The 12,981-nt window shown below is 38.9% G+C and overlaps 1 protein-coding gene across 1 annotated transcript in view; it reads right to left on the bottom strand.

Moving 5' to 3' along the window:
- ELAPOR2 (endosome-lysosome associated apoptosis and autophagy regulator family member 2) overlaps window positions 1-12,981 on the bottom strand; it is a 221,166-nt gene that overhangs the window by 111,094 nt on the left and 97,091 nt on the right. The window contains 1 exon segment of the mRNA NM_001046238.4: window positions 1,097-1,217. Within this exon segment, the coding sequence (NP_001039703.2) occupies window positions 1,097-1,217 (121 nt within the window).

Raw genomic sequence — 12,981 nt, 5'->3', positions numbered from 1 at the left:
ACTATCCTCTCAAGATTCTTGCTGGACACAAGCCTTTCCCTGGCTAACCTGGATTTCTCAGGTTCTCTTTATATTCATTTAATATCATTCACCAAGAAATAATGTCTTTCTTCTCTAATTTTCCTAAGACATACCATCTTCCCGTCTCTCTTTTATTACTAAATCCACACCTATGCTAAAATTCCTCCAACCAACCATGGAGATAGAGTTTTCCCATGAAGAGGAAGGAATTAGCTATCTGTTTAATTAATTTACTTATCTGCTTTTTCATTTGGGAACAAAACAACTCAGCTTTTAGGAATACCATTTGGAGGACTGTAGAAAAACCAAAATAATCTTTGTCTTACTTCTGGCTTTGAACTCTAGAATACCACAAGACAACTTTACTGCAGGATCTTATGACTCACCAAATTCAAGGGTTTTTAAAAGTAGAGTCTATAAATGAAAATTAATTTAATGACGTATTTCTGTTAATTCATGTTACACTTCAAACCTGCTTAATTGCTACAAGACAAGCTGTCGAATATGATAGACAAATTCTCTAATTTCTCTGTACATTAAAAAGACAAATTATAATATTTCTATGGCTAAAAAAAAACCAAAAACAAATCCATTGCCAGGTTAGAGAGTTCTATAGATGTGTGTTGGAGAGGAAAGCACAACAATGTAACTGTTCTTAATGTCATCGAACCTACAAATGACTAAGAGGGCACATTTTACGCAATGTATTTTTAACAATATTATGTGTACCAAATGCTACTTATGTGTACCAAAACTCTGAAAAGTCCCTTAAAATTTAAAGAAAAAAAATCTATTAAATAGAAATTCTGCCACTCTGCCCTTTAGAATTTCAAGAAAGATAGTAACCAGATTTTTTAAGACAAATAAATGAAAACAACACCCTTTAACACAGCCTGCATCTCCTTTCAGACTTCAGACCCGAGGGCACTCGGTGCTGAGAAAATATGCTTCTGTTCTGCTGGACAGCCATGCTCCCTTTTTCCAAGGCCTTTTATAGGCATCACACTTAACTTCTCAGGCTCATATGAAGGACTTAGGGTTTAACTGGGAAAAAGGTCAAAAAGTCAAGACATACTGCATTCTTTGCCTCTCACTGGGTCAGGCAGGCCAGAGCAGTCCACTGCGGAATTCGGAATGGCAACTCTCCACCTGGAGCCACTGCTATCACATTCTGTATATTCAAAGTGGTAATCTTTCTGCAAATAATCACAAAGACAAGTCTTTGTTAGAGCCAGTTTTAATGGGACAACTGTGCTTTCTCAGTCACTCTCAAACCTGCCTGGAAGCCTCATTCCAAACTGTTCTCTCTGGTTGATCCTCATTCTTCCAAGACTCCATCCATATCATGCAGTTTTTTGATAAAAAAATATATCATGCCACAAATGAACTGACTTTCAAAACAGAAAAGGACTCAGAGACTTAGAAAACAAACATACAGTTGCCAGGGCCAGGGGTGGGAGGGAGGGACAGTTAGGGCGTTTGGGAAGGTCATGTGTACACTGCTACATTCTAAACAGATAACCAACAAGGACCTACTGTATAGCACATGGAACTCCACTTAATGTTATGTGCCAGCCTAGATGGGAGGGAGGTTTGTGGGAGAATGGATACATGTATATATATGGTTGGGTCCCTTCACTGTTCACCTGCAACTACCACAACATTGTTAATTGGCTATGTGTGTTTAGGTCGCTCAGTCATGTCTGACTCTCTGTGACCCCATGGACTACAGCCCATCAGGTTCCTCTGTCCATGAAATTCTCCAGCCAAGAATATTGGAGTGGGTTGACATTTTCTTCTCCAGGGGATGTTCCCAAGCCAGGGACTGAACCCAGATCTCCCACACTATAGGCAGATTCTTTATCTGAGCCTCCAGGGTATACCCCAATAAAAATAAAAAGTTTAAAGTTTGAAAAAAAATGTACCATACAAGGTGCTAAGGCTCTGAAGAGGAACATGACAGCCATACACTTAATGGTGTGACCAGGGACCTGTAATCTCACACACCCAAAAGGCAACAGCACACGTCCCTATTTTTGCAGGCTTCTTAAGATCTGAATAATTGATAGATCTGAATATATGAGCAAAATAACCCTAAGAAATTGAAGGCTGTCACTGTCCTAAGTTTTTCAAAGGAAGAAATAAGAGAATTGTTCCCACAGACCTAGTTTTTCACTGTTTAAAATTTAGCAGAAGGCATAATAATTAATCATCCAAATACTAATTAAACAACTACCAAATTTTAAAGCAGCTCTTCCAGGCTCAATATATCCCCACCACAGCAGACTATCTTCAATCACTGACTGTAAAATAGACCATTTACTACAGTCACCAAGTAAGACCAACCCACTTGTCTCTGGCCCTTGGTTGTTCTGAACTCTGTCTTCACGTTGACCACCCCTGCTCAGAGCACATCACTGAGACCTTGAGCTGATAGGAATGAGGAAAAAATGTAGCATTTCATTTCACTGTAGCATTTCAAGAATGAGAGAAGTTACAAATCTAGCCCAAAATATTTTCAACTTAATATTTTAGAAGTTGCTAGGTGGTTTCATCTACTCTGTTTATTAATAACGGGAGTGAATAGAAATATTGTCACATAATCATCAGAAAACTAGGTGTGGGAGGTAGGGAAGTTTGTGTGCATGTGTGTGCGTGTGTGTGTGTGTACACTAAGAAAGAATACCAGTTAAGAGGCAGGTTCTGGAATCAGGTCTGAGTCTGAACTGACATCCTATTCCTCCACATACCAACAATGTGCTATACTGGGCAAGCCACTTTACCTCTCAAAGCATCCATTTTTTTCATTGGTAAAATTAGAATAATAGTATTTCCTATTTTGCATGGCTTTGCAGCAGTAAAATGTTAGCCAGGTTAAGCTCCACTGAGTTAGCACTTATTAGTGGTAGAATTCTTCTTCTTCTTAAAGGCAATGTGGGTACAGAGGGTGATATGCAGGAAGGAACTAACTAGTGGTAATAAGGTAAGGCACAAACTACCTGCATCTCTGTTTCCCCTGCTTCAATATCTGCATGCTGTTAAAGATAAAACAAAAAGGGACCGAGAGTTAAAGAAAGTATAATCACTGAGCTGGGAGCCAAGGGCTTTATGCTGCATTCAGCAGACTCTCTCCCAGAAATAAGATTCATTATATCCCTCAAGCAATCATCTCTAAATAGGATTTTTTTTTCAAATAGGATTTTTTTTTTTTTTTTAACAAAGCTTGGTAACAGACAATTTGAGATGATGTTATTTGACAAGAATCTGGATTTCTAATATGTTTTACTGCCAACTAAGAACAAATCTACACATGTTTAAAAAAAAATCAATAGAAACCCACAAATGGGAAAGGCTTTCCAGAAGGAAAGATAAGAGGAAGGAGGGAAGAAGGGAGGAAAGGAGAGAGAGAGGGAGGGAGGAAAACACAATGAGGTTCACTAAATTTGACAGCATACAAATGTTAAACACTACACATCAGTAGTCATCCTAAACAAAAGCAAAAAGTAAACAACAAAACGAACTGCCGAAGAAACATACAGCAAAGGTTAATTAACTTAAGAATACCAGGTTTCTGAGTTCTGCAAATGAATGGTGGTGATGGGTGTACAACAATATGAATGTACTCAATGCCTCTGAACTGTATACTTCAAATTATTAAGGTGCTAAATTTGATATATATATATTTCACCATAATCTTTAAAGTATAAAATACTGGGTTTCTAAAAATCAGTAAGGAAAAGGACAAATAACTATTGGAAATATGGTCAAAGAACACAAGCAATTCATTAAAGAACAACACAAATAGCCAAGTATATGCAATACAGGAGACCTGGGTTTGATCCCTGGGTTGGGAAGATCCCCTGGAGAAGGGAATGGCAACCCACTTCAGTATTCTTGCCTGGAGAGTTCCACAGACAGGGAAGCCTGGAGGGCTACAGCCTATGGGGTCACAAAGAACTTGACACCACTGAGCAACTAACAAAAAATATATATACAAAACAAGTTGAACACTGCCAAAGAAATACAAATAATGATTTTCATCAAGTTGACATGACATTTAAATTTATTTTAAAACTCTCTAATGTAACAGTGCAGTAAAATGAGCACTCATATGTGCTTCCAAAGAGAGAATGAAGTAGTATAGGATGTCTGGGGAGAAACAGTCATTCTGTACCAAGAGCTTTAATGTGTTAAAATAAATTTGACTCCAAAATTCCACCTCTAGCATCTTATCTAAGGTGGGGGGAGTGTTTCATGTGTTCAGTGATTTGTGTACAAAATAGCTCATGAAAAACCTTCCTATAGGTTGAGGGAGCCTAATTAAGAGTTTATTATGGAATCTCACATGCACTTTATCTGGAATTTTTCACACATATTTATGTCATTAAATACTCATAATAATTATGTGGATTAGGAAAGACAGTTAACATTATTCCCATTACTCAACTAAAACTCAGAGGTGACTTACTCATACATACCTACCTAGTAAGCAACATAGCTGAGAGCAAAACTCAAGCCTTCCATTCATTTACTAGTGTTTTCAGTTTATATAACGCAATTGTGCTTGAAATAGAATGCTAGTTTTAAAATAGAAGTGGTCAAAGTTTTGAATATAAGAGCCTGATAGTTACAAGTCTAATAAGAATCATAAAGATGTCTCACACTCAGAATACAAGAGGACACAGGTAAGCAGAAACCATTTGATTCTCCCTCTATTTCTATATTAGTTTTCTGCAGATGCTGCCAAAAATTACCACACACGTAAGCCACTTGAGACAAAAGAACTTTATCCTTTCACAGTTCTAGAGGCAAAAAATCCAAACTTGGTATCACTGGGCCAAAATCAAAACGTCAACCAGGCTGCCCTCCCTCCGGAGGTTGTGGGGAGAACACTCTCCATGCCTCTTCTGGTTTCTAGTGGCTGCTGCCATTCATTGGTTTGTGGCTGAATCACTCTGGTCTCTACCTCTGTGGTCACATTGCCTTCTCCTCTTCTGTCTGATCTCCTTTTTATCTCATTCTGATAAGACTCTTGTGATTGCATTTAGGGTCCACTGAGATCATTAAAAAAAAAAAATCCCCCATCTCAAGATCCATAACCTGTTCACATCTTCAACCTTTTTATCCACAAAAGATAACAACTCATAGGTTCCAGGGGAGAGGATATGAATATCTTTTGAAGAGGAGGGCATTATTCAGCCTACCACGGCCCACCCTCTAGTTTCAAAATTTCATGTCCTTCCCACATGCAAAATACACTCACCACATACCAACATTCCCTAAAAAGTCTCAACCCATTACAGTATCAATTCAAAGGCCAAAACCTCATTTACATCTCATCAGCTCAAAGGTCCCAAATCTAATCATTTAAATCAAGTATCAAGGAGACTCTGGTTATGATCTATAAGGGGGCAAGATTCCTCTCCATCTGTGCACCTATGTTACCTGCTTCCAAAGTCCAGTGGTTTTTGACATTAACAACAGTTATAGACATTCCCACTCAGAACAAGATAAAGTGGAAGAAAGGGAAGGATGATGTCAACCATCTCAAGACATTTCAAAATTCAGTAGGACAAATTACATAACGTTTCAAGGTCTGGGAATAATCCACTATAGTTCGTGGCTCCAATCTCTGGGCCCAAGACTCTACCCTCAGAGTCATTCTTCTGAAATTTTTTTTTAAATAAAAACATATTTGCAGTTGAATAGTTTTACTGGACTTCTTCTTGCCTGTAAACTTTTGGGAATCCAACAGCCCTCCTGCATTTCATCCATCTCCATCGTTTTCTTGATGCTGGCAGTATTTCCCCTTTTATCAAAAAGTTTGTGGGTCTCCTGTGCATTTCATTCCATGAGACAGAAGATCTTCCTAAAATCTTTCCTGGATAATCCCATCTGTGTTCCTGGTTTCTGCTAAGACAGTTGAGATCCATGAATCACACACCTAATTTCTTTGACACTAGCAAAAGGTTTTCCAGCCACACTCTGGGCCTTGTCTCCAAAGCATACTCTCCTAACAGTTATGAATTTAGCATCTTTTGCAATTTGCACAGGCTGAGAATTTTCCAAATAATCAAGTCTCGATTTCTTTTTAACAATTCTCCCTTCGATTTCTCTTTCCTCTAACATTTTATTGTAAGCTGTGAAACTTTGCTCAGAAACCTCCCCCGTTGATATTCAAGTTCATCACTTACAACTGTTACTTACCTTCCACACAACAGGATGAAACTGTTAAACTCTGCCACTATATAACAAAAATCACCTGTCCTCCAATTTCCAACGATGCGTTCCTCATGTTCTTTTTAGCCTTAACCAGTAGCACATTTAAAATTTCTACCAACATTCTGCTAAGGACAATTTAATATTCACTTTTACTACTGTATTTCTCACTTCTTCCTGAATCATCACTGGAAGAATCTTTAACATTCATATTTTTGTCAACAGTCTGTTCTAGGCAGTCTAGGTTTTTTCTATCATGTACTTTAAATTCTTCCAGCTTCTGTTCATTACCCAATTCTAAAGCCACCTGCTCATTTTTAGTTATGTGTTACAGCAACTCCCCACTTTCAGGTACTAAAATCTGTATTAGTTTTCCTTTGACTGCTGTAACAAATTACCAAAAATTTATCAGCTTAAAGCAACAGAATTTTGTTCTCTTACAATTCTGGAGGCCAGAAGTCCAAAGCCAGCATCACTGAAGTGCCACCCAGGCCACATTCCCTCTGGAGGCCCTCAGGCAAAATCCATTCCTTGCTTCTTCCAGTTTCTGGTGTCTGCCAGCTTCATTGGCTTGCAGCTGCCATCACACCAATCTCTGCCTCTGTGGACACACTGCCTTCTTCTTCCTCCCCGTTGTGACTACACTTAAGACCCATTCAGATAACCATCTTCATCTCAAGATTCTTATTCACATCTTCACAGTCTTTTTCTAGGCCCTTTTCTCCCCCTGTCATATAAGGTAACATACACAGATTCCAGGGATTAGGACATGGCCACCTTTCTTTGGTAGGAGGAGTAGTATTCAGCCTACCACAATCTCCTACTGCAGAATAGCCTAGACCAGCCATATAGTTGCATAATGGTTTTCCTGTTCCTCTTGTTCCCAGTTATTTGTATTAGGAAGTCTTTCTTTCTCATCTGCATATCCCACTGTAAAGATCCTGGCCCTCATATGTAATTTGTTATCCTCCTTGCAAAATAATGATGCTGAAAAGTATGGCATGAATTTCAAATGAAGCAAGACCTCTGAATAAAATAGCCAAGCTCAAGAAAACTCTGTCACCATGGCCTCTGTGTTATTCAGGTTGCCAGTTATGAGATGAGAATAGAAGTAAGTACACAGAAAAGGTATGTTGTGTTTTCTGGATGCAGTGGTAGATGTCATATGCCAATTAATCTTCCTATGATTCTTTATTCTACCTGCCTCCTCTAGAATACCCTTGAAATCTAAAGAGGCACAGCTATTGTTAAGTTACAAAATTCTTAGCACTCCAGCAGGAAACTGTAATGTGTTTATTTATAATTTAAAAACACTGAAATGCAAACATACTTCATGCAGAGGGCAGCACTTGGGGTCAGAAATTTAGACTGCAGCCCCTACCTGATGGGTTTTATTTTTTAAATTATTTAATAGGCTATTTCATCTAGGCCAGTAATAATTTTTTAAATCTACTTCTGAAGTCAACCCTAAACTCAAAGCAGAGATCTAAGAAATAGTGTGATGCAGTAAAATCACTCAAGATACAATATACACTCCCCAAATATTTTGAATGGTATTCAAGGTACTGAATAAAGAGAGCTACAGCACATTCATTTTGCAGATTTATAGATAATACCTCATAACTCTAGCCACAGACCTAAATAGATATTGAACTACATGGATCCCTTGGAAATGGGAATTTGGGGGGTATCAAAGAGAAATTAAAAAGAAAATGTAAATTTAAATATTTTATTTAAGTCATTAACTAACAAGTCAATCCAGAAATAAGCCATTGTCACCAGTTCAAAGGAGAACTCAAAAGAACACATATCAGCTGCCAACCAGGAAAGTGAAATGAACTAAGAGACGCAGAACTGGGAAATATCCTAAGGGCAATAATCAATTACATTCCAAAAAATAAAATGGATTTTCATTTCTATGGACAGGAATCATTTGTATTCTTATCAATTTCAGTACTGCAAAATAGTTCAAAGTCAGGGAACGATGCAAACTTATACAGAAACTGATCAGTCAGAAAGGTGCTCTAAACAGGTCAGTCATCTTTTCTGCCTATTTCAACATGTTTCACAATTTTGCTGACAAGAGGAAAAGTTCCTGTCAATTTTTGCAACATTACAGGGCTCCTGACACTTTATCACCAAACATAATGATGTGAGTCAGAGCACACTCTAAACAGCAGAACATCCGCTCACAAGCCACACTCTAAATTATAAACTGGAGGAAGGGCTTGTCGTGACCCCACTCAGGGGACAGCAGTTATTTAGACAAGTCTGCAAATCACCAAACACTGGGGAATGAAAATACTGCCTCAAATAACAAAATGATGGAACACTCTGAAAATTCAACATTGTAAATATATGGGAACCAAGGAAACAACCCAAAAAGAAATAGAGCATGGAATTACTCCTGATGAAAGTGGATGAAAAATTGTGGCTCGCCATCTGCAAGAACAAAGTCACCAGCTACTGCAGACACTGACCTTCAACACCTCTGAAAGGAGTTCAGGATGGAGATCAGAAATGAGGCACTCTGTGCTCTGGGGAAAAAAACAGAACAGGCCTGCAGATATACATTTTTAGGAGAAGATTTTATGAGTCTAATTTCCTGCATCTTCTCATATCTAGAAAAGCACTAAAATCATTACTAGCAGCCACCTTTTCTCAAAATGTGTTAACTGCATGTACCCTCTTTATCAAAATCACATACATCCTGCCCTTTTCTCTTACCCCTTAGGAGCAGTCCCTCAGAGCTCTCTGAGAGGCTGTCTCCCAGGGTATAGCCTTTATTTTGCCCCAAACAAAACTTAACTCATAACTCTCATGTTGTGCGTTATGTTTTTTCAGTAGATAGCAAATGCTTAAGAGAAAATTATTCCTCAATACAAATCTGATAACACACACACACACACATTCACTGACAAAGCAAGTATAGGCACAAACTCCCAAATTGTGCTTTCTTACACCTAAACAGAAAATGTCAGGATACACCCAAATAAATATTAGCTACTTAAAGTAGCCCCTACAAAAGACCGTTTCCTTGACCAATCATCAGTCAGCCTCCTCTGAACGCTCTTCCCAATGAAGCCTTGACCTCTGGGCTTCTGTGATCATCTCTGCATCACCCAGTTTTATCAAGAATCCTGTCAAGTCAGTTTAGATAGAATCCCCCTTTACTCTTGATGTTTCCTCTTAGTAATTTTCCATCCACTGACCCTCACCCTGCTCCTTGGATATAAATCCCCACTTGCTTATGCTATATTTGAGCCTGAGGTCTCTTAAACCCCATTGCAATAGTTCTTGAATAAAATCTGTTTTTACCATTTTAACTACTGACCACTGGCTTTCTCTGACACCCTTAATGCAAAAGTCATTTATATTACAAAAGACTTATAGTTCTCACAGAAAATCTGGAGTATCATCTCTCAATTATAATGACAGTTGCTATAGTTTAACTACACATAGGCTAGACAATGTTTTGAGTATATCTCACATATGAAAATAATATGCATATATGTATATATGTTCTTGACATTATATTGACAATAGTGAAAGTCGCTCAGTTGTGTCTCTTTGCAACCCAATGGACTGTACAGTCCATGGACTTCTCCAGGCCAGAATATTGAAGTGGGTAGCCTTTCCCTTCTCCAGGGGATCTTCCCAACCCAAGGATCGAACCTAGGTCTCCCGCACTGTAGGAGGATTCTTCACCAGCTGAGCCACAAGGAAAGCCCATATTGACAATAAATATATAGTATTTATATACTGACATTAACATATATCATTTATCATGCTTTATACCTATATTAGGGCTTCCCAGGTGGCTCAGTGGGTAAAGGATCCGCCTGCAAAGCATGAGATGCAGGTTCAATTCCTGGGTTGGGAAGATCCCCAGGAGGAGGGCATGACAACCCACTCCATTATTCTTGCCTGGAGAATCTCATAAACAGAGGAGCCTGGTGGGCTATGGTCCACAGGGTCACAAAGAGTTGGACATGACTGAAGTGCCTGAGCACACAAACCTACATTAATATATTTCATTTTCATACATGAACATCAATTTATATCATTCTGGCTCAACTGGTAAAGAATCTGCCTGCAATGCAGGCTACCTGGGTTTGACCCCTGGGTTGGGAAGATCCCCTGGAGAAGGGAAAGGCTACTCACTCCAGTATTCTGGCCTGGAGAATTCCATGCATCCATGGGGTTGCAAAGATTCGGACAAGACTGAGTGACTTTCACTTGATCACTTACTACATGACACTTTAGTTATTAAGTAAGTACTATGGCCTAAATGCCATGGGGGAGATTTAAAATATATATAGCACACAGTCTTTGTACTCAATAAGTTTATGTTTTTGTTGGAGCACCAAGACAGACAGACACACACACACACATACCCTATATAATTTTATAAGAAAGCAGAAAGATTGAGGCTTCCATGTTGAACAGTGGCATTACAAGACAATGGACAAATTAAAACTATATAAGGTGAAAAAAAAAATTACCAATAAAAATCTCTCAACTCTACCAGAAAATAAAACAGGTACCACTTTCAATAAACTCATCACAGCCAATTTTTCCTTAAGCCCTTATAAGTTACCCATTTCTTAGCAATCAAATGGCTTGCACTTTAGGGATCATTTTCTAGAAAAATAGGGTAGAATATGCATGATATGACCTCATTATATCATAACTTCAGTCAGAAGAAATTTCTGTGATCTTGAACCACCTGAAAAGGCTTTGAGGAGAAAGCCCTGGAAGACAGGTGGGGTTTGTAACTGCTCTAGTGCTTATCAGTTCCTTCATAACCAGCAAGTCTAATAGGGTGTGATAAACAGTGAGGCCAAGTCTGAAGATAATATGCCTAAAGACATGCAGTGAAATACATTAGCCTAAGACGGGTGAGGGAGTAAGTGAACTAAGGAAAGAACAAACGAACCAACGAGATGTACTCATGTCAGTGACTCTCCTACGAGCAAATCAGGTCCCTGATGCTCCCTGCCTCCCCTGTGCAGTCAGTTCAGAGCTGACCAAAGTTAATTATAATGATCCAGTAGATGAGCACATATTCGAGTTTATAGAGTCAAAAGCAATAGAGACAGAAGAAGAATAAGTGCTGATATCTAAGAGAACATACACAGAGGAAAGAGACCCAAAAAAGCAAACATAATTCTTTTCTTCAAATGAGGCTCCTTCTCTTTGACTATTTTTATGTGAAATGCTAACAACAGCATAGTCTTGTATTTGATGAGACTGCAACTCCTCTTGGAGCAAGGCCCTCAAATTTAAGTCTCAGCAAAGTGTGTGACACTGTATTTGAGAGAGCGAGACACCAGGAAGGAAAAAGAGAAAGCATGAGACTGTAGTGCTCAGCACAAACGTTCCAGCTCCAGTTCCCACGGGTGAGGGCATACAGCCTACTACGTGGGAAGGTCAAACACAGGAGGATGCTCAGTGCAGACACACATGTGACATAACAAAAACATCCTTAGCCTACATGACCAAGTACATAAGCACACAGCATTGTGCAGAAACATTCATACCCAGACTTTTTATAGAAGGAACATGAAGTTAGTTACTATGGGAACCTAAGGCTAAGTAAAGCAATATGTATCTGATCTATTTATGACACATCCTCTTCTCTACATTTGCAGACATGATGGCTTTTAGAAACTATTTTGAAAATATTCATGTTTTGAACCTGAGTTCAATATCTGTCTTTGTAAACAAGGCCTTATAGGTACTCAACTTATTTTGTCATTCAATAAATATTCACTGCACGTCTCCCCCATGACACTGTGGAGATGCTGCAGATACCACGAGAAATGAAGCAGCTCCCTGCTCTCACGGGACTTACACTTTAGTATGAACAGAAGTGCCCATGTCGATGGACATCTAGGTTGCTTCCATGTCTCAGCTGTTGTAAATAGTGCTGTAGTGAAAACTGGGGTGCAGGTATCTTTTTGAATTATGGTTTTCTTCAGATATATACCCAGCAATGGGATTGCTGGAGCAAATGACAGCTTTTTTTTAGTTTTCTAAGGACACAGAAGTAAACCTAAGTGTTCACTGATGGAGAAATGGATAAAGAAGATGTGGTACATACATACAATGGAATATTACTCAGCTGTAAAAAAGGACAAAATAACGTCATTTGTAGCAACATGGATGGACCTAGAGATTGTCATACAGAGTGAAGTGAGTCAGACAGAGAAAAACAAATATGTGACCCCAGAGACGGCAGCCCACCAGGCTCCGCCATCCCTGGGATTCTCCAGGCAAGAACACTGGAGTGGGGTGCCATTTTCTTTTCCAATGCATGAAAGTGAAAAGTGAAAGTGAAGTCGCTCAGTCGTGCCCGGCTCTTAGCGACCCCATGGACTGCAGCCTACCAGGCTCCTCCGTCCATGGGATTTTCCAGGCAAGAGTACTGGAGTGGGGTGCCATTGCCTTCTCTGATAAAAAAGGACAAAACAATGTCATTTGTAGCAACATGGATGGACCTAGAGATTGTCATACAGAGTGAAGTAAGTCAGACAGAGAAAAACAAATATAGTGTGATATTGCTTAAATAAGTTATCTTTTTTAAAATGGTACAATGAACCTATTCACAAAGAGAGTCACAGATGTAGAGAACAAACCTGTGGTCACCAAGGGGGAAAGGAAGGAGGGATAAATTGGGAGATTGAGATAGGCTTGTATTTACACACTGCTATATATAAATCAGATAAGTACTAAGGA

Source organism: Bos taurus, chromosome 4 (genome assembly GCF_002263795.3).
Source record: "Bos taurus isolate L1 Dominette 01449 registration number 42190680 breed Hereford chromosome 4, ARS-UCD2.0, whole genome shotgun sequence".
In the NCBI taxonomy this organism is placed as follows: domain Eukaryota; kingdom Metazoa; phylum Chordata; class Mammalia; order Artiodactyla; family Bovidae; genus Bos; species Bos taurus.
The sequence above is the reverse complement of the archived record's forward strand: the minus strand, read 5'-3'. Positions and strand labels throughout refer to the sequence as shown.